At 35.6% G+C, this 21,457-nt stretch overlaps 2 protein-coding genes across 2 annotated transcripts in view; one reads left to right on the plus strand and one right to left on the minus strand.

Annotated features, from left to right (window-relative positions):
• Nucleotides 1–21,457, plus strand: part of LOC145304425 (uncharacterized) — a 52,177-nt gene that overhangs the window by 15,407 nt on the left and 15,313 nt on the right. The window contains exons 6-14 of the mRNA XM_080146304.1: nucleotides 966–1,151; nucleotides 1,307–1,485; nucleotides 1,648–1,701; nucleotides 2,028–2,084; nucleotides 7,086–7,130; nucleotides 7,758–7,892; nucleotides 13,148–13,197; nucleotides 19,943–20,017; nucleotides 20,525–20,704. Coding sequence (XP_080002430.1) covers nucleotides 966–1,151; nucleotides 1,307–1,485; nucleotides 1,648–1,701; nucleotides 2,028–2,084; nucleotides 7,086–7,130; nucleotides 7,758–7,892; nucleotides 13,148–13,197; nucleotides 19,943–20,017; nucleotides 20,525–20,704 — 961 coding nt within the window. The remainder of the gene's footprint in view (nucleotides 1–965; nucleotides 1,152–1,306; nucleotides 1,486–1,647; nucleotides 1,702–2,027; nucleotides 2,085–7,085; nucleotides 7,131–7,757; nucleotides 7,893–13,147; nucleotides 13,198–19,942; nucleotides 20,018–20,524; nucleotides 20,705–21,457) is intronic.
• LOC145304337 (uncharacterized) lies at nucleotides 2,506–4,097 on the minus strand. The gene is made up of 5 exons (XM_080146205.1): nucleotides 3,840–4,097; nucleotides 3,618–3,772; nucleotides 3,248–3,485; nucleotides 2,873–3,131; nucleotides 2,506–2,618 (listed from the first exon to the last, which is right to left on the minus strand). The coding sequence occupies exons 1-5, from the start codon at nucleotides 4,095–4,097 to the stop codon at nucleotides 2,506–2,508; spliced, it is 1,023 nt and encodes a 340-aa protein (XP_080002331.1).

Below are 21,457 nucleotides of genomic sequence, written 5' to 3' on the forward strand. Positions count from 1 at the left end.
GCAGTAACTACTGCATGCAGACTTCGTGGTTAATGCTGTTTCATATAGCTATTTATCTAAAGGGTTGGTTACCCAGGGATCTAAAGGGATAAGACAATTGCCAATTAATTGTTTCAGATTAAAATTAGAGGTTGAAACGAAAGCACACTTAACCTTATTAACCAACCAATCCAAATTCTTTAAAAGTCCCCAAAGTTGTTTAGCCAACAAATAATTAAAACGTTATTGTTAAACTTTGGGGACTGGTGTAATAAACAGCCCATTGTCTTCTTTTTCTCTGTGTTTCATATTACCTAAAGGTTTAGTTACCAGTTCTAAGCAGGGGTCTTAGAGATAAGTTAATGGACAATAAATTGATGAACATTTCAATTTTATGAAAAACAAAATCATCCCTTCGGAACATTAAAGGATTCAATTAAAACTATCTTTATCATCCTTTATCCATGAATCAAGATTAACAAACAACTCCTACGTCCACCCTGCCGTGTTAAGACATGGGATATTTAGTTTTCCATTCATTTATAAAAAGTAATTGTTTTTTCAGTATCGCTTTGAAATCGATTAATATTCGGCATACTGAAATATTATGTATAGCATCGTATTATATCCAGCCTTCTACGAAAATAAAAATGAACAATCATAAGATTAAAACCAACTTTTTTACTCTATGCATTTGGCATCTGGGGGCTAAAAAAATTGGTTTGAATCTTATAATTGTATATCTTTTAGAACGGTGGAAAGCTGTTTGTAATACAATGTGATAAATAACTTTTACAAATTATGTATTATACATGGGGCTCAAATAAGTTGGTTATAGAGTATCTTGATGACGCAAAGGAAAATCAGTTACCTTCCATATAAAGGTTCATAAATTTTAGAAATTTAATTTTAAATTTGTGGTTGTAATTGGGACATGTTTTAGAATGTGTAATAAGGATTTTTTATTAATGATAGTTATATTTTAGATTCCTCATTATCATCAAATTTACACATAAATCAAAATGAAGAATTCAAACAAAAGTTGTCACCTTTGTCGGAGCGGACTGGCTGGGAGGGGGGAGATGTAAATATGGAGGGGAGCAGAGCCAGGCTGACTGAAGATTCTACAGAAATTAGTCATTTTTACCAACAGAAATTCGGCCATCTTGAAGGTATTTAATTTTTATTTGAAGAAACTGCTTTTCTAAATAGATAGTACATTTGGAATGTGAAATTTTGAGGAAAAAAAACTTTGTGAGTTATGAGTTGGTTTTGGGCTATTTTCCTGAAATAAAACCTATCAAATGAGAATTTTTTTTGTGTTCAGAATATAAACCTGCAAGTACAACACCCAAGCCATACCTAATGATCACACCTGTCAAAATCTATCAACAAGAGTCTCAGCATAGAAGTCAATTTCATCAAATTAATGTAGAAAATGAAATCCAAGATGAGACAAGTACTAAGGAATCATTGAACTTTGTTACACCTCTACAATCTAAAAAGGTTAGTAAACATAGAAAACAATAAACCTGAATTTCACCCAAAAATCTTTCATAATTAAATTTTATCATGTAAAAATGTTTTTATTAATCTCCAATTCAGAACATTATCACCCATGAAATCCCACAATAACTACAAAATCATATACACTGTTTTTGTTTGCAGAATGAAGAACTTGACAAACTGTGTGCTGTTACCTACCATCCTTTGTGCAAATTGGTAATTATTTTAGTCTTTTAATTGTAAAATAATTACCAATGAATTGATAATTACAAAATTAAAATATTTTGTAATTTATATGATTACATGTTTCGTTGGAAAATTTTGTGAGTATAATTGGATGAAATAAATTTTTACAATGTATTTGAAATATTGGATTGGATACTAAATGTTCCATAATATTTATTACTTTAAAACTTTGTAAAAAGAAAAGAATTTAAAACTTTTTATGAGGTAATAGTACAGTTTAAGTAAGAAAGAAATATAAAAGATTAAACATTGCATTTCAAAATAATTACAATTATGAAATAAGATTTTTATTTAAGTTTCTACCAGAAGATGTTCACAAGAATACAACCACTATGACTCCGCTTCAAGCTGCTAGGAAATACATTTCTTCAAAATTATTTTCTTTTTTATATTACTTTAGTAGGCTAAATACTGTTTAAAAAGTGTAAAGGTATACAAAATAAATTTTAAGTATTTGCAAGAGATTATTTGAAAATAGTTTATCTAATACTAGCAGCTACGCCCCTAGAGGCCTCTAGTGACACTTAATAATACATAACATGACTATGCTGTGTTCAAGTCTGTATGTAAAAATTTTTAAAATTTTTTTTGTGCTTTCTCTTGGGAGGGCGGTGGTACCCTCCACTAAATGAATAACTATAAACTTTCCTGGGACTTATGAGAAGCTACCCAGTTAGGGAGAACCTGATCAGTTTAGCAGTTAGTGAGATCCTTTGGTACAGACAAACAGACACACAGACACTTATATGTTACCTAATCAATATTAGTTTGGAACTAATATAATTTTTTGTTACATTGACATTTTTCATATCCCATCTTCCAGATGTCCACAATAATGTCCAGGATGCTCAGTGCAGAAAATCCAAGCCATAATCCAAGTGCACTACCTAAATAATGAAATAATATATAAATAAAAACATTTGTAATTAAAATTTACACCTTTTAATCACAAGATGTTTTTTTTTTGTCTGTGTGAGTCTTTCTTTATCAAAAGGTGTCATAAACTACTTGATCAATCTTACTCCCTTTTACATTGAAACTTCTGAACTATTTTCATGGGAGGTACCTAACAATTAATTAATTTTGAGATTTTAGTTGAGGCCGTTTCTTTTGTCACTTTTATTTATTTCCAAATACTTACCTAATTCAACAATGAGACAGAAAGCATCACAGGCATATTCTTCGGTAATCACCTTCACAGGATCAACAAATTTGAGATGCAGACTGGCTTTGTCATATCTAGAATCTGCATAGTAGACCTTGTTTACACGCACTTCTAACCTTTCACATGGTTGCTTACAATCTGTTCGTTCGAGCTTCTGGTTAGTTATCATTAGCCATAGTTCAGTCTCTACTTTACCAGATTTGTCCACTTCAAGGTTTTTACATACCTTAGATACCTAAATACATTTTTTTAGTTACAATTTATTGCTTAGATATGAGTTATGAGACTTGAATTTCTTTATTAATAATGATGCAGAATGCTAAAATAAATATCATTAGAATGATATCTTACATTTGAAGTTGTGAACCAGGGTGGCAAACAACCAAGCTCATTCAAAAGTAGATTCTCTAATTGTCCAGATGTACATTCTTCATATGTATACTTGTGACTCTGATAATCAGTGCAAGTTTTGTCTTTCTGGAGTAGATAATTGTGCCAGATGAGGTCTATTTCTGTGTATATTGTCTCAAACTTTGGTGTTCCTGTTACTGGTCCAATCCTAACTCTTGCATCTTTGTCATATGAAATCCTGTAAATGCAAATGTAATTCAAAACAATATTTAATGAAATAAAGGTTATTTAGTTCTAAAATGAATCATTGAGTGATCCGTATACTTATTTTGGAATGCATAACACATCAAAACTTTGATTATCTCTTTACCTGAGATAATTGCTAGTTTTAGGACTGACAATCATTACATCTAAAGACTTATTAGAGTAAATCATCAATTTAGTTGTTATATCAAGATCCCTCACAACTTTGCACATTCCAAAAGCAAGGGTAAATACAGTATCCATGTTTGGTGTTTTCCTACCCTGAAATTTAAGATAAGTTGACAAAACAGGATAAAAAGAGTTATTTACTACTTGAAAATAATTTTACCTCATCGTCATAAAAATTGACCTTTAAAGAGTCATACATATTTTCCTCAACACCATAAAATTTTTGCATTAGATCAGAGAAGTTAGATTCTCCACTAATTCCTCCCCAGGTTGCTTTTTCAAATTTAGTTTCTACTCCTGCCATTCCTGCGAGGAAGTAACTCTGATGAGTGTATCCAAACTCCAGTGACTTGTGCAAATTAAACTGATCTTTGTTACATATGTAGATATCAGGAATCTCAACTTCAGATAGTTTCATTGTGGATTGTTGCTCAACAGTTGAATATTTTGAAAATTTGAATACAGATTCATACATCTAATTATGCAACTTTAAGGTAAAACTGAAATGATATCCTTATAAAAAATTAGATGACCTTTGTCTATGTGTATTAATATTTCTATTATACAAATAAACAATATGATATTAATGATCAATTTTTTTTCATCCTTAAATTTTCCTGATAGACAAATATTCCGAAACAGGCAACTTGAAATGAGATTCTTATCCAATCCATATCTGAAGACTAAGAAATTGCAACCAATTTCTCAAAATATAAAAAGTGAATCATAACATTAAATGATATTTTAAAATACAGCTCAGAATAGGATATATTTCCACTTGACAAACCAATTCTTTTAGATTTTGAGACATTTTTTTTTATAATTCTATGATTTGTAGACTACTTTGTTAAGATACTATGTAATATAAGAATGTATACATAATAGTTGTACACTCTAGTCAAACTTCTTTCTATAAATGTTGTAGTGTATATAAACTTTTGATAACTAACAATAATCTATTATGAATTGGTTTTGATGAAAGAAAACTTTTTTATCATTGAATATTATTCTATTTAAGCTTAATTGATCAATTTACAACTTAAACTAAACATATTGATAACAAGAATGACAACATTGACTAAAGGGAAGCTCAGCAAATCAGACAAATGACCAGTAACATTGTTATTGAAGAAGAAGATTATCTAGTTATAGAACAATTAATATAGTAAAAAATAGCTTAAATACAGGTAAACATTTTAAGACCTGGGGTGAATTCTTAAAATCTTTTGCCCTACTAAAATCAGTTTGCCCCAATAAAATCAGTGAGGAAAACTAAAAATTTAGAGGGGATAATTTTGTCTCACTAAAATTTTAGTGAGGCAAACTGATTTTAGTGGGGCAAACGTTTTTTTTAAGTATTCTCCTCTGTATTCTGCAAAGAAGATAAAGTATAGAATAGAATCCAGGTAGAAGATTCTGCCTGGCTAGCCTGAAGTAAAATTGGAACTTTTGAAAGACCAAAACGGCTACAAGGCTGTTAGTAAATAACATGATTTCAGTAATTATTCAGAAAAAATATTCAAAATAAATTTCTTTTCCAATGATTTACTAAAAGCCACGAGCCAAGATTCCAGCTTCCTCTTCCCTATTCACAATGGATTAAAAATGAATTTAATGTGCATATTAAGCCTTAAAAAAATAATTATGTAAGAAAATTTACAACAAAATATTGGTCTCAATATTTATATTATAAAACTAGGTTGCGCTCTTATGTTTCTTATATTAGATGTTGATACAAATTAAACTTTTCTAGTTTTGTCCAACTAGTCATTGTGATTTGTACTTTATCATTATTGTCTTTATTGCGCAAGTCAAAGATTCCTTCAAATTTCCCAGAAATATTTAGGGTTTTCATTTCTATTTCTCCTTATTCTATGGTATTCTGTAATAATGTGCTATGCCTAATCATGGTAGGAAATATAATTCCAGAAATTAACTTAATAGAACAATTATACCATACAACATAATTATGTAGAAAAGCCTAAAAAAGGTGAAATGAACATACTGACTTTCTGGTTATGATTATAGAGTTGCTATGCTTTTTAAATTATACATACTAACCTTAACTTTGTAATGACTGTTTAAAAGTATGTTGCCCTTTCTATTGGTAAGTTAACACTAACAAAGCAAAAACAAATACAATAATCGAGCAATTTTGTGTCAAGGAGTTCGTTTCTTTAATCAAATCAGGGATCGACAGCCACGTTTAAGCCGCACATCAGCCTCAAATTAAAAAAAAGGAAAACAGTGTCGAACTGTGACGTCAAAAAAAAATAACAATTAACCAATGAGAAGCCAGTATTCACAATGGTAAAATATATAGCGGCCTCTCATTGGTTAATTGTTAATTTTTTCTGACGTCATAATTCGACACTTTTACTGTTTTCCAAAAAAGGTGATTTGTCTGTTTTAGACACACAGCTAAATTTAAAGTTTTAATATGACGATTTCATTGTGGTTTACACGCGGCTGACGCGCGGCTGAGAAGCCCTAACTTGAATTTTATTACACTAGTCCCCAAAGTTTTATAAAAACATTTGCTTATTTGTTGGCTTAACAACTTTGATTGGTTGGATCATTAAGTTGAGTGTTCAAACGTTTCAACCACTACAGAAGGGGTAATTTGTGTAGCATCATAGGGAATGTACATAATCTTATCTTCCATTGTCTTATCCCTTTATATCCCTGCATTTGTGTGGCTACCAATTTTATGAATTGTTACCAAACATTGAAAAGACCAAATTATAACATTAAAACAAATATTTGTTGAGTTTATTTCAATATAATGCAATATATTTTTTTGGGAAATTAAATTTTGTTTTTAGTAGTAAAAGCTACACTATAATAGTTAGATAAATAATTAAAACAGCTAGGTGGTATAACTTTTTCAAAATAACTCCTCCAAATAATCTGCTCATTTGCCTTTATTCGATTATCTAATGCTTTGCAAAAAAAAACATTTCTTTAAATCAATATATTATAATGCACCCCCTTTACCCAATCTCCTCCTATCCAACTGGATGAACGAACCAACAAATAAGATCCAAATTGACAACAAATTTTCATATCTAAATATATCCGTATATTTCATATATTCATTTCGATTGGTCAATACAGTTTACGAGCTTTTCTAGGGGTGATTTCTCTTGGGAGGGTGGTGGTATCCTCTCAAAAAAGAGTTATGAACCTTTCCAGGACTTATGAGAAGCTATCCTGTAAAGGAGAGCTATATCGGTTTAGCGGTTAGCGAGATTCTTTGGACTGGTACAGACAGATAGACAAACAATCATACTGTTACTTTATTATAAGGGTAGAAGATTGAAAATAACTTATAGTTTAGAGTACATTCTGTTGAATATAAGATTTATGATATATTTATGAAATGATATTTAACCTGAATTCTGACAGGCAAGAAGAGAAAATGTCCAGGACTAAATTTAATGTTTATCTGGTAAGTATAAAACAACACGGATGACAACATCCATAAAAGCGAAACTCAATTGATCAGAAAAAAATTATAATGAAATTTAACAAATGCAAAGAGCAATTGCTTTAGATTTATAAAACAGAAATCTTAGCTTGAGTTATAATATTTTGCAAAATTGCTTGGGTATGAAGTTTGCCTAATCATACCTACTATTTAGGACTTGATTATGAAGAAGCTTCGCTTAAAATATTTGTGCCTAATAGTACAAGTCATTATACTGTTTAATATTCAAATTGTAAAAATTTGGCGACAACGACTAAAAGAGATGATTGAAACCTAATCAATTTGTTTATTTTGGATTACACCAAATTGTTAAAATTGATATGAAAAATCTCACTTAAACTTGCAAAAAATACTATTGCAAAAACTAATGAGATTACTACTAGAGAAGCTCTTTATAGTGCCTATAAAAGAGTGACGTCTTGCAATACAAATGACCAATGATAGACCAAAAACAGACTAAATTGCCAATGGCGCTAGAATACATTTTTATTGACTAAGGGTAGGCAAGTATGACGTAATTTTTTATAGAAACTATATAAAGCTTCCTATTTAATACTATTAAAATTATGACAATAATTTAATTTTTAGAAGAAGGGCAGAGAAAAATTTGAAGGAGATTTTGGTTTGAAAAAAGTTATAACTACCACCACAACAACTACTACAACAACAACCACAACTTCAACTTTGCCAACAACACAACCTATGGATGATGTTAGTGGAGAGGTAAGGGTTTGCAATTTAATGGATAAGTTAATGGCCGATAAATTGATGTACATCCCCAATGTGAAACACAAAATTACTCTTATCTAGTTTTAAAAATTAGTGGTTGAAACGTTTATACATTCAACTTAATAAACCAACCAATCAAAATTCATTAAAAGTCCCCAAAGATGTTATGCAAATGAATAAAAAAACGTTATCATAAAACTTTGGGGACTGGTGTAATAAACAGCCCTATGAACACTCCCTTCTTGGCTAATCGTTTTATCTGGTAGCTTCATCTTGCTGTAATAAGTGTATAACAACCCACAGATCTCAAGGGATAAGACAATGGCCGATAAATTGATGTAGTTCCCCAATGATGAAACACAAAATAACCCCTTCTACAGTTAAAAATTAGTGGTTAAAACGTTTGAACACTCAACTTAATAAACCAACCAATTAGAATTCACTAAGTCCCCAAAATTATTAAACCAACGATTAAGAAAACGTTATTGGAAAACTTTGGGAACTAGTGTAATAAACAGATCATTGGCACCTCTCTCTCTGATGGAAGCCGCGCATTTTGATGGCTAGATCGAGTTTGCTGGTGCGGAATATGAAGAAAAAAAGTGAAAAAAATGATATTTTCAGCCAGAATTTTTAACATCTGAGATTATAATTTGTTCATAAATATTGTTGCAAGGCAGCGTCTGTTGAAAAAAAAGTGAGGCTAAGGGCAAAAAAATATGTAAAAAAATGGTTGACAATACAATGTTGCAATGTTTGATGAAAAAAATACTTGATTGTCACTAACACATTGGCATTGCATATTTGTCAGAGAGGGATAGAGATATTCCAAAAAAAGAATTCTGAAGGTTTTTTTTCAATGGAGGATAAGTTAAAAAATACAACTCTAAATTATTTCAATTTCTAATTAGCAAATTATACATTATTATTTGTTTACTTGTAGCAATTGTTAGCAATTACTTTACAGTCTCCTTTCTTACATACCATACAAGGCTTACAACACAAACATACTAGATATTTTTTTTGTATTATAAATAGCGGCTTCGCCCCTAGGGACACTTTAGAGGAAGTCGATCCTCTACTATCCTCATCCTATGGGCGATTTGTCTTGGAATAGTGGAGGTAAAATCCCCAAAAATAGTAAAAAACCATCCTTTAACTTTTTTGTTGTTTTTACAGTTTCCAAGTAAATGACCCTTAATTTTATTGCCATGCTTGTTGGTGCAATTTAAAGAAATCAATTAAAAATAAATCTAAAATAAAAAATTGGGTTAATGAATTCAACTCTCACATCCTTAAGTACACCTAGAGGCCACTAGTACTTATACAAAATAGGATATATCTGTCCTTGTTTAAAAGTGTGTATACTGTATAAGGTTTTGCTTTTCGGGAAAGCTTTTAATTCTACTGTGGTAAGACGGCAGCATACGGACGGGCATTACACAGAGTTGCTACGCAGCGGCTTATCAAGTCAAGCCTTCTGTGCTAATCCTATTATCACCATTTCACCCCTGCCCGCTGAGACCCCACAGGCAGCGGTCAGATTGGACTGTCTAATAGGGGGAGGGACGCGGCCACCTTACAACCCCGCGCCCCAGGCAACTATCCTACCGGGAGGTGGTTACCTTCCCCTGGACTCGGCCTGGAGCAGCCCCCTGGTGCCCATCAAGAAGAAGGACGGGAGCACCCGTTGGGCGGTTGACTACCGGGCCCTCAACAAGTGCCTTGAGCTGGACAGCTACCCCCTGCCCAAGATCCAGCAGCTGGTAGAACGAGCCGGGGGACACCACGTCTACAGTGCCTTAGACGCGGTGGCTGCGTACTTCACCATCCGAGTGTCCGAGGATAGCCGGCCCTGCACAGCCTTCACCACCCCTAGGGGCTTGTACCAGTGGAAAAGGATGCCCTTTGGCCTAGCCACCGCACCTTCCGTCTACTCCAGGTTCATTGCCGGGGTGCTGAACCCATTGGGCACGGCCAACCTCCAGTCATACCTGGATGATGTCCTGTCCTTTCACAACGACACCTGGGCCCACCTGGCTAGGCTCCGGGAAGTCTTGGAAGCCCACCGCAGGGGAGGAATCCGCCTCTATCTGGGCCACACCCTCAGCCATGAGGGCATAGCCATGCAAGAGGATTACATTGACCGCATCCTCGACTGGCCAGCCCCCAGCACCCCCAAGGACCTGCTGGCGCTCCTGGGGTTCTTTGGCTACTACCGGCTGTTCATCCCGGAGTACGCCGACCTCACCTACGAGATGAATCGGCAGAAAACGGCCAGGACGCTGACATGGACAGCTGAGATGGAAGCCCAGCTGGTACAGCTCAAGGACAAGTTCCGCCAAGCCCCCATCCGAGCGCCACCCAGGTTTGACCTGCCAGCCGTGTTCCAGCTCACCACGGATTACAGCAGCCGGGCCATCTCGGCCATTCTCAGCCAGTGCCAGGATGGCAAGGAGAGGCTCATTGCCGCCGTGGGGCGCAAGACGACCGACCCCGAGACCTGCTACCCGTCCTGGAAGGGAGAGATGGCCGCCATCATGTATGGGATCCGGAGATTCCACGGGATCTTGTCCTACCGCAGCTTCCAGATCAACACTGATTCCTCGGCCTTGCTACAAATGAAGTCACTGAATGCATCCACAGGGATGGTAGCCCGCTGGCAGGAGGAGCTAGCGGCCCTAGACTTCACCGTCTGCCATCGTCCCGGCACCCAGAATACCAATGCTGAAGCCCTCAGCCGCCGGGAGGATGACAACATGCCGGCCCCGTCCGCTGAAGAATTAGCAGAGCAGGCCGAGTATCTCCACCACCTTTGCCAGCTAGGGGAGCCTGCAGCTGGCAGACCCTCCACAGTACGGCTGGATCCAGCACGGAAGCCCAGACCCTGGATCCCCCCCTGCTCCGTGTCCGCCAGTGGGTGGCTGACGGGAAGCCCCCAACCAAGGCTGAGCTCCGGGGCAAGGACCTAGACGAGCAGCAGTACGCCAGCCGCTTCGCAGCACTGGGACTCGACGAGCATGGCTGCCTCACCACCACTGACAAGACCCTGACAGGGGAGAGAACACGGTACCTGCTGCCTTCGGCCCTCCGGCAGGACGCGTTCTTTCTGGCCCATGGAGCCCCCATGGCTTGGCACCATGGAATGGACGCCACTATAGCTCGTGTCGCCATACACTTCTGGTGGCCCAACATGTCTCGCGACGTCCGCCTGATGGTCCAGACCTGCCCTGAGTGCGTACAGAAGGTCACCAAGGAGAGGCTGAAGTTAGGGATACACGTGCCCTCCCAGCTGGGGTATTCACAGCAAGTCCTGTTCATAGATCTGGTGGGGCCCCTACCAGAGACGCCAGCCGGGAACCGCTACATCCTCACCTGTCAAGATGGGTTCAGCCGGTTTGTCAGCCTCTACGCCATCCCCAAGAAGCGCACCCTCACGGTGGCCGAGGCACTACTGCACCGCCACCTAGCCACGTTCGGATGCCCCTTGAAGATCCACTCCGACAATGGGATGGAGTTCACTGGCCAGGTATTCAAGGAACTAGCCTCCAAGCTCGAGATTGGCCTGACACATCCACCGCCCTACAACCCGCAGTCCAACCGGGTCCAGAGGTTCCATCGGACGCTCAACACAGGCATGCGACTGTTCCTGGATAGAGACGACAACAACTGGGAGCCACATTTGCCTGCTATTGCCTTCGCCTACAACACCAAGACCTGCAGGTCCACGGGCGTGACCTCCTTCCTGGCCTACTTTGGGAGAGAGACCAAGCTCCCTGTGGACTTGGTGCTCCGGCTGCCGGACACTGAGTATGCGTCAGTCCCAGCCAACGTCCAGGCCCTCCTGCAACGATACCACGCCGTGTATGAAGCAATCCAGCAGCGAGAAGAAGGGACCATCCGAAGGAGCGACTGCGCAAATACACGGGAGATGTCACCGCCCAGCAGATTCCAACGGACATTCAGGACGATTTGGACGGCGATGAAGATGCCACTGAGCTGCTGGCCGGAGCCGCGGCGGTGCCATCCAGTGGACCAGGGCAGTTCTCCGTGTACCAGCCGGCGGCCGCAGCAACAGAAGCCCCACAGCCTAGCTGCCAGGATCGTGACCCAGTGGAGGAGAACCTGCAACACCAACCCAGCGAGCCACAGCTGGCGCCGCCGGCCCCAGAACCACCCACGGATGCAGTTTGGAACCCCGACGCGGACATGGAGCCCCCACCTGCCAGCAGCGAGCCCCCAGGAGGAGAAGTTGCCACTGAGATGGAAGTCGCGGCCCCAGAGGGTGAAGCAGAAGCAATGTGCCCCCTCCAGATGACAGCCGTCCCCATCCGGGTGGGAGCTAAGAGGCCGAGTAACCTGGACAAGATGGGCGCCCCTATGGAGTTCTACGCGCCTTCTACCATCGTTGTCCCTCCCCTGGGAGCCTCTAGAGTGAGCCTAGGCCTCCGTGTCCAGCTACCAGCCAAGACAGAGATAGTCCTGCAGACAAGGCCTAACTTCCAACGCCGAGGCCTGGCCGTCGCCAACCCCCAGCTGGGAACCAACCGGGAGCTGACAATGCTGATATCCAATCACAGCCAGACCGAGCAACGAGTGTCCCGAGGAGCCTGTGTAGCCCGGGCTGTCCTACACCGAGCTGTGCCCCAGGGAGAAGCTGCCGTCCCCCATGGTTCAAGGCCTGGCGTCCCGGTGGTCCCGCAGCCCTTGAAGGGGAGGTTGTGGTAAGACGGCAGCATACGGACGGGCATTAGACAGAGTTGCTACGCAGCGGCTTATCAAGTCAAGCCTTCTGCGCTAATCCTATTACCACCATTTCACCCCTGCCCGCTGAGACCCCACAGGCATCGGTCAGATTGGACTGTCTAATAGGGGGAGGGACGCGGCCACCCTACAACCCCGCGCCCCAGGCAACTATCCTACCGGGAGGTGGTTACCTTCCCCTTTACTGCAGCTTACCCCACAGATGCCTACCGCGGCAGGGCTCCGCCCTTGTCTCCCCACACCCCCTTCAACCTAACCTATTGTTATCATCTATTTTTGTATATATAGTAATAACCCTATTGTAAATGTATTCAGTTTTTAATATATCTTTGTAGTAGTAAATACTGCTAGTTCTTTATTGGTAGAAATCTTTAAGGCTAGGGGCTCGTTGGATTCGAACTTCGCGACGGTAAGCTGAAACTCTTTAACTTACCACAATACAATTGCGCAAGTTTAAGTAAATACTAATCTTTTTTTTATTTTAGGCTATGGATAGCAGAATTCGCCAGCCGAGAATTGTTTCTGCCGAATCGAGGTAAAGAATAGTTATCAATCGTATCGTATTATAGACAGCTTTCCTCGGACATTAAAATCAGGGGCTGCAATTCCGCCAATTAATTCTAACTGAAATTGCCGAAAATCAAATATTTTGTTGGCGTAAAACTTGTTTTTTGATGTAGCTGAAGGTAAGTGGATAAGGCGGGTTTGTGGGGAAAATTTTCCTTAGAATTTTCACTTTTTATGTAAGTGGCAGAATAAATTTCCTATTTTGTACTTGCATCTAATCCCTTTATAATTTTTGATCCATTTTTATTCTTCAAATTCAAAGGCAGAGGAGAACAAAAAATTAAATAAATGACTTTATCTTTTTCTACACATAAATTAATATGTATGGACATCTACGCATCTTTGAACGTTTTCAGTCTTGTTTTTCAATAATAATATCCATGTTTTCTGAGAAAGGAAAAAAATTACACTAATGAAATTAGGTCAAAATTTTTGTTTGTCTGTTCAATAAAGTTCAATAAATTATATTTGTTTTGCTTTATATTTACGTCAAAAAAGAGTAAATATCATTTTTTATTTTTACTTGTAAATTTGTTATTTAATTAAATTTCTTTACTTTTAATCAATGGCTTAGGATAGGCTCATGGTTTGGTTAAAGTTCTGTCTAATGTAATCTGAAGTAAAATATTTAGTTGAATATGGTGCAAGATACTTAAGACTTTTTCGTTGTGAACTCTAACTCACATGTAGTCTAAAAAGAACAAAACATTTTAGCTTGATTCTCTTCTCCAAGAGATGCGATTGATAATGAGTATTTTTTTACTTGAAATTTATTTCGAAATGATACTTTGATAGAGTAGACTTTTTCTTTTTAAGTTGTGTTGAGAAAGATTTTAATCGAATAATTATTTGGCCAATAAACTAACAAAACATACCAGATATTTTAAAGAATCTCTATACCAGTTTTAAAATTGACATAAAAGTATCTTATTTAGATGTATGAGCTATCTGTTATGCCGAAATGATGGACTGAACGTCCTTATTGTAGAATAGCCGGTCACACTTTTCTAAAGTATATTGAAGAAATCTTGGAAAAAATGAAAAGTCAAGCAAATTTTTTGATGCATACCAAATATGAATGTGTAAACACTTCCACATATGGAGACAGCGTAAAGTGCTACCAAAAATGACGTTAATCAATGAAATTGACCAATTAGAGGCCAGTAAAAACTGTAATTTACCAATGATAAGATTTATATTGGCCTCTCATTGGTAAATTTTATCGTATGACGTCATTTTTGGAGGCACTTTACGCTGTCTCGGATAGGTCTATTCAACTGCAAAGTTTCTAGCCCTAAAGTTTTAAAAACACATTTTGTTCTATTATGTCAATTATCCTTTACGTCTTTTGTCCATCAGGAATTTTGTCCATTAGGTTTTTGTACTTTTAATAGATTTTTTCTTGTTTAAAAGGAACATATTTTGCGTAAAAAAATTCTCCATTTTGGATGTGACATACACAATACACATCTATGTATATATAACTTAACATTTTCCTTCTAAAATATTAAAATATGGCATCAGCATGTTTGTAAACGTTTATCCATCATGCAATAGTGTTTTAATGATTGAAGAAGGTTCCTAAATTTGCAACACTGCAATATAGTTTTTTGACCACTAAAAATATAAATTTTTAAAAAATATTCCTATAAAATTGAGACGCATTTAAATAACTGCGTGTTATATTTTGTATTTTAACAAGGATGGTTTATATAATGACAATAAATAAATCCCCCTCCAACACATTAATTTGTAATAGGTATAATTCTGTCTTTTAAAAATATTTCTCCTCTCCTTGTATAAATCAGGGATCTAAAGGAATAAGACAATGACCAATAAATTGATGTACATTCCCATTGTTGATACACAAAATTACCTCTTCTGGAGAATACAATTAGTTGTTGAAACATTAAGACACTCAACTCAGTGAACCAACCAATCTAAATACAATTAAAGTCCCTGAAGTTTTTAAATCTACGAATAAGAAAATGTAGTTATAAATGCCCAATGTCCCCTCCCTCCCTTGTATAACTGGTGTTTTTTGGCAAGTTTTAAGTGGAAGATTGAAACTAAGATTTAAGTATATTAAAGTTTTAATACTCTTATAATCCTTAGTGTATCATTTCTCAACTTGAAACACGTGTTTTGAGGATTTGAGTAGCTAAGATACTCTATATTAGCTTGTGGCTGCCCTTCTGTCTTTCCATTATGTCAGTTGTTTATTATCCTAAAAATCCTGAATTAAAAAATCAAACTTATTATCTGACTTTTTAAACATACACTTTTTCCATAATCAATTATTTTCTAAACAAGCTTTATGACTGGTCACCTTTTTCTAAATACCTCACTTCCATTGGCTTACATTCTAAACTAGCTATGTGATTGTCATTTTTGTCTAGAAACTCTACTCTTATTGGCTTAAATTCAAAACTAGCAATATGATTAGTCACCTTTGTTAAATACTCTACTCTTAGTCTCAATGGCTTAAATTCCAAACTTGCTCTATGATTGGTTACACTCAGGCATATACTCTTCTCTCATTGGCTTAAATTTTAAGCTTGTTCTCTGATTGGCCACACTGATACTCTTTTTTATTGGTTTAAATTCCAAACTAGCTCTATGATTGGTTAATTCAGACTTTTATTCTTTTCTTATTGGCTTAAATTGTTTTCAATTTCAATAAACAAGTCCTCTCTTATTTTTGGTTCAAATTATGAACCAGGTCTACGATTGGTTACACTCAGACCTAAAATCTTCTGTCATTGGCTTAAATTTTAAATTTGTTTTCTGATTCGTCAGACAAGTTTTCTCTTATTATTGGTTTAGATTTTGAACTAGCACTGTGATTGGTTGCAATCAGAATTAAAAACTTTTTCTATTGGCTTAAATTCTAAACTAGACGTCTTTTCTTCTTTGACTTAGATTGAGTATGGCTTTATGAATTATGAATGGCATGCACACTCTATACTCTCATTAGCTTCAAATCAAAACTATACTTCCTAAATTAGTTATACAAACATAAACTGAAACTTTGTTTTTACTCCAATTTAAAATTGTGTCTGAACAGTTTTAATATTTGTTTGGCCAGACACCTTTCTAAATTTTAAAGTTTTGAAACAAACAAACTGTAAAGTCAGAGTTTTTATCAAAAAACTTTTTGGAGAATCTCATATTTTGCAAAGGGTGTGTATGTACCTTCTCCAACCCTTCATTATAGCGCAGTATACTTTAACTTGGGCCTGTTTGTCTTGCATATAGTACTCATATGGGTCTATTAGGACAAAGTTCACCTTTTTTATAATATAAAGTAGGAAGGTTATTTTGTCTGAATATTAAGATCTCAACTACTGATCCGATTAGGTTCTCTATTTTAGGTAAGATAGGTCCAGTGATGTTTTTAGACTGTTTCATTTTCAGATTTAAATCTTGGAATGGTTTTAAGCTATTTTCTATATGCTAGGGTGCAGCCGCTATTTGTTTTTAAAAAGGAAATATGAATCTAAAATTTAAAATTTAAAGCATTGTGTTGAGATACACTTTATAATTTTTTAATAATGATATTATGACTATTTTTGGATATCCCTATTTTTAATATCAACATAATACTGTAGTCATAATGTCTAAATGGTTATTTTGGTTCATAAATTTTCCACTGCTTTTAAATAGGATTTTCCAAACTTTTTTAATATTCATTCACACTTTAATTTTATTTCATATTCTGATGACAATAGATGCCTTAGAATAGAGGTGAAAATTACTTTTGATTTTCAGCATTGTATCCTAAATAGCAGCTGAGAAATTACATATTTTCCATAGCATTATAGACTGACAGACAATGAGACTTCTAGAGTAGTCTTACTGCTAATAAGATATAATCTGTATAGTTTTCTAGCCAATAATTTCAATTAATTACATTGGATTAAAGTAGGACATCTGCCATAATGAATCCAACATGTATGTAAAATAAAATGTACATTAGTTGTGCTGATACAAACAATAATAGTCCAATCAAACTTCTATTCACAACTCTACTTTACATTCGCTGTGCATTCCCTTCCGCATATGTACCACATTACCAATTTATCAAAAGCGTAAATCCTTCCAGAACTTTTAGGGTGAAATGGGGTATTGGTCATCATTTATTCACGAGGGTAAGAAATATTCATTCCTAAACAAAAAACTGGACAGGAATATCATTCTCATTTAAACAAAAAACTCATTTTTTTATGCTAAAATGTGGTTTAATTTTGGTTTTTAATTTTCATTTATTTCCCAGCTATGATCATTTTTATCCCTGATATCAAGTTTCTTTTAATAATTAATAAAAATTCAAAAATCTTCAAAAAAAATTTGAAAATCTTCAAAAAATGACTACCTCGGGGAAATAAATGGTTACCTCCGGGAAATAAATGAATATTTACATCCACTATTTAAGGGGTTGTTTATATGGGAATGTAAATTTCTTGGTTGCTATTGAAGATAGACAGCTGATTTTTTTTGTGAAGATTCTTTATACCAATGAAAATATAATGTACTTAGCTCGTAGGTTTTTTTTATATTTAAAGAGGTGTCGTGATTTGAATTATTTAGGCATATGTTTATCTTTGATAATAATGACTATCTTCATTATAACTCATGTTATCTGTTGGTTTGTACTTGTTTGTTTTTGATTTATTGTTAAATTACATGAATATGGTGCTAAAATAAATAATATGCGGAGGTAAATGTGCACCCTTATATTCAATCAGATAAAGGATAGGAATTAATATTCCAGCATTGCTTAAATCTGGTTCTAAGCCATACTGAAAAATCATGTATTGCATTTTATTTAAGACTATTTTCAATAGAATAGACCATCATAACTAATATAATTAATCTTAATTTTACTATTCTCGGAAAGCTGGGTATTTCGATATAGTTCCGAATCTAATTTATACCCGTTGTTCCAAAACCAATTCTACTGAAAAATCATGCATCACAAAGTTTTCTTATTCGTTGGAGTAACACTTTTAGGTCTCTATCTTATACACAAAAGTCATAATGAAGAAATTAAGATTTATTTAGAATTTTTTCTAAATTTGGTGCCACCTAACCGACTTTGACCAGACGCCACGACCGACACAGACCAGATATCCTCATAAGATCAACTCTTGCCGACGTACAATTTTTAAACTTAAAAAGTCACGAAGTCACAACTCTCTATCTTACCTACAAAAAAAATGACATGGAAAAAACTAGAGGGGAGGGGGGTCAATATGCCCCCCCCCCCCCAATCTGTAAGGGTTAATTGTAATCTACAGGTGGGAATTTTGTTTATGTATTTTATGCATCATTGGGGATGTACATTATACATCAATTTATCGGTAATTGTCTCATCCCATTAGACCCATGGATACCCTTTTTCTTAATAATAATACCTGTCCATGATAAAATCTCTCTGAAACCAAACATAAACATTCATTTCAAATATGATATCAATTTGGAATTCTGATTTACACAGGAAGGAGGAGTTTAATAAAAGCTAGTTTAATTTCCAAACTTTCTTTCCTATTAGATTTATATATACAAGGGTAAAATGTAACTCAAAAGCATTGGCGAGAAGAATATTTTATCACATGTTGTCCTTTCCCTGTATGCATAATTTAAAAAAAAACTTTTGGATCTACTGCAGTTCACGGTAAAATATTGCTAGTAACGAATATTGCCAAAAATCTATTAATTTTAAAGGCTGCTAGCTGCCAAACGGCTGCACGTACAGATCATGCCCGCACACTGTTTTAAGCGGCATAAGAAGGCCTACAAATAATCTGGAGTAGCCATAAATCAATAATGCATAGTTATCTCGCAGTGCAGAGAAATGCGCGAAAAAGGCCTATTTCACGCGTTCTTTCTTCAGTGAAGCTTTCCCTGTGCATCGTTGGATCTTGGCTATTCCAGATTATTTGTAGGCCTTCTTATATCGCTTAAATTAGTGTGCGGGTATGATCTGTACGTTCAGCCGTTTGGCAGCTAGCAGCCTTTAAAATTCATAAATTTTTGGCAATATTTGTTTTCAGCAATATTTTACCGTGAACTGCGTTAGATCCAAACTTTTTCCTCCAGACTATTATTGACAGAAAAAAAACTTTTTGAAAGATTTCTAGTTTTCACTCAAAATAATTATTTTTCTCTTGATTTATGAATAAATGAATAAAAACTTTATGCATATATTATCTTATTACTTAAATTAGTAAGCTTTTTTGTCTGCAGCAAAGGATCTTGCTAATCGCTGAATCGATATGGTTCTCCATTACCTTTTGACCTATAGAGGTTTATGACTTATTTAAGTGGGGGTATTATAACTCTGCTATGAGAAATTGCTCCTAGAAAAAATATTTATTTTTACTTTTTAAAACTAAAATAAGAAAATGGGAGGGGTCGACTCCTCCCCCTCTCCCACCTTCAGTGCCCCTAGAGGACTTTATGTGAGTAGCAGCCAGTTTATGAATAAATAAAGAAAAAAACATATAAATACAGTATTCTAAAATATAAAGTAGTAATATATTTTTTGTCTGAAATTTGATATCTCAGAAATTGTTGAACCGAATTGATTGCATTTTACAGAAAAGCATTATCGATATCTTGGGGTGGTTTTAAGCTAATTTCTTGACCCTCCATTCCCTTTCAAAAGGGACTCTAGGGATGAAGTAACTAATAATTAAAATATTTTGCAGGATAACAGAAGTACGAGTGCCACCCCCTCAAGGGTTTCTAGAAAAGACCAAGAATAGAATTAATGAGCGTTACAGGTGAAAAAAGTACATGTATAATTAAATATACAAATCTGACAATGACGTTTATCCTAAAACAGAAAGTAATACAAAAAGTTATTCGGACTTACATATAGACATTTAGACACACATATATGTATTGTATACATGCAGGTATACAGACAGACCCAATCAAAGACACACATTCGTACAGACATACAGACAAACACATTAGACAGACAGTTAATTGGGCATACATACCTAAAAACATATAAACAGACATACAAACATACAAAGCCTTATATACTGACAAACAGCCTTACATACTGACAGACACACACACAATTATTTAGTTTATTAGACATACAGCTATTAACAGTCATACATGCATAAAGACATACAGCAAACAAACAGACAGACAAAAAAAACATTCAACAAACAGACAGACAAACAAACAGACAAACAAACAAACATTCAACAAACAGACAGACAAACAAACATTCAACAAACATACAGACAAAATAATAATTTGACAAATGCTTTCAGACAACTGTTGTTTGGCGAAGTATCCAACCGTGGAAGCGGACGTAGGCTAGATACTTCTGGCTCTAAAGTGGCCACTGGAAATAATAATATTGCCAATGGAAATAATAACATGGAGGAAGTAGAAACTTCTGGAGATATGGACACGGAGGAGATGAGATTCTTTCCCGCTTTGAGACCAAGGTAAGATCTAAATATATAAAATTACCCCTAACGTATCTAAAAGCTATTGGTCGAAAAGTTTGTACACTGTTCTGTTTGTACCAACTTAAGAAAATTTTAATGAAAATTTTTGAACATACAAATAAAACTGTTGATTTTAGTGTAATTTATATTCTAATGTGCTTTCCATTCCTGATAATTCGCTATTTTTAAAGAATATGTCGAAATTTAGTCATACTAAAGATCTTTTTAAAAATTTTGAATAGTTATTGAATTATATCTTTATGATACATTTCTAATTAGGATGTACAAACTTATTTCTTCATAAGAGGCAAAGTTTTGACACTGCTAGTTTTACAAAGATATAATAAAAGTTTTTTTAGAATATGAATAAGAGAAAGTTTATCTATTTAGAAATTTAGGAACAAGTATAATTGATATTACAAATTATTGTTTCCTCCCTCCTTAGTTGCAAAAAAAAACCCAAATCAGTCAGAATTGCATTATAGGAAAAAACTTTCTAATCAGCTTATTGTTATGAGTGCTTTCTTTTATAGAAGGTAATGATCTAGCTTCTACGAAAAACATTACTTTGATCTTTAAAGTTTGATGTACTTTTTAGTATTTTATTCTATTAGCTTTAATGTACAACGTTCAAGGATCTTAGGGGAAATATTGTTTCAAATCTTCTTTTGTAAATTAAAGTTTTTGGCTAAAAAATATAGAGTCTAAAAGTTTTAGCCAACCAATTAAAATTTCTGAAAAGTACCCAAA

This window comes from Acartia tonsa, chromosome 13 (genome assembly GCF_053477335.1).
Source record: "Acartia tonsa isolate MP-2025a chromosome 13, ASM5347733v1, whole genome shotgun sequence".
Classification (NCBI taxonomy): domain Eukaryota; kingdom Metazoa; phylum Arthropoda; class Copepoda; order Calanoida; family Acartiidae; genus Acartia; species Acartia tonsa.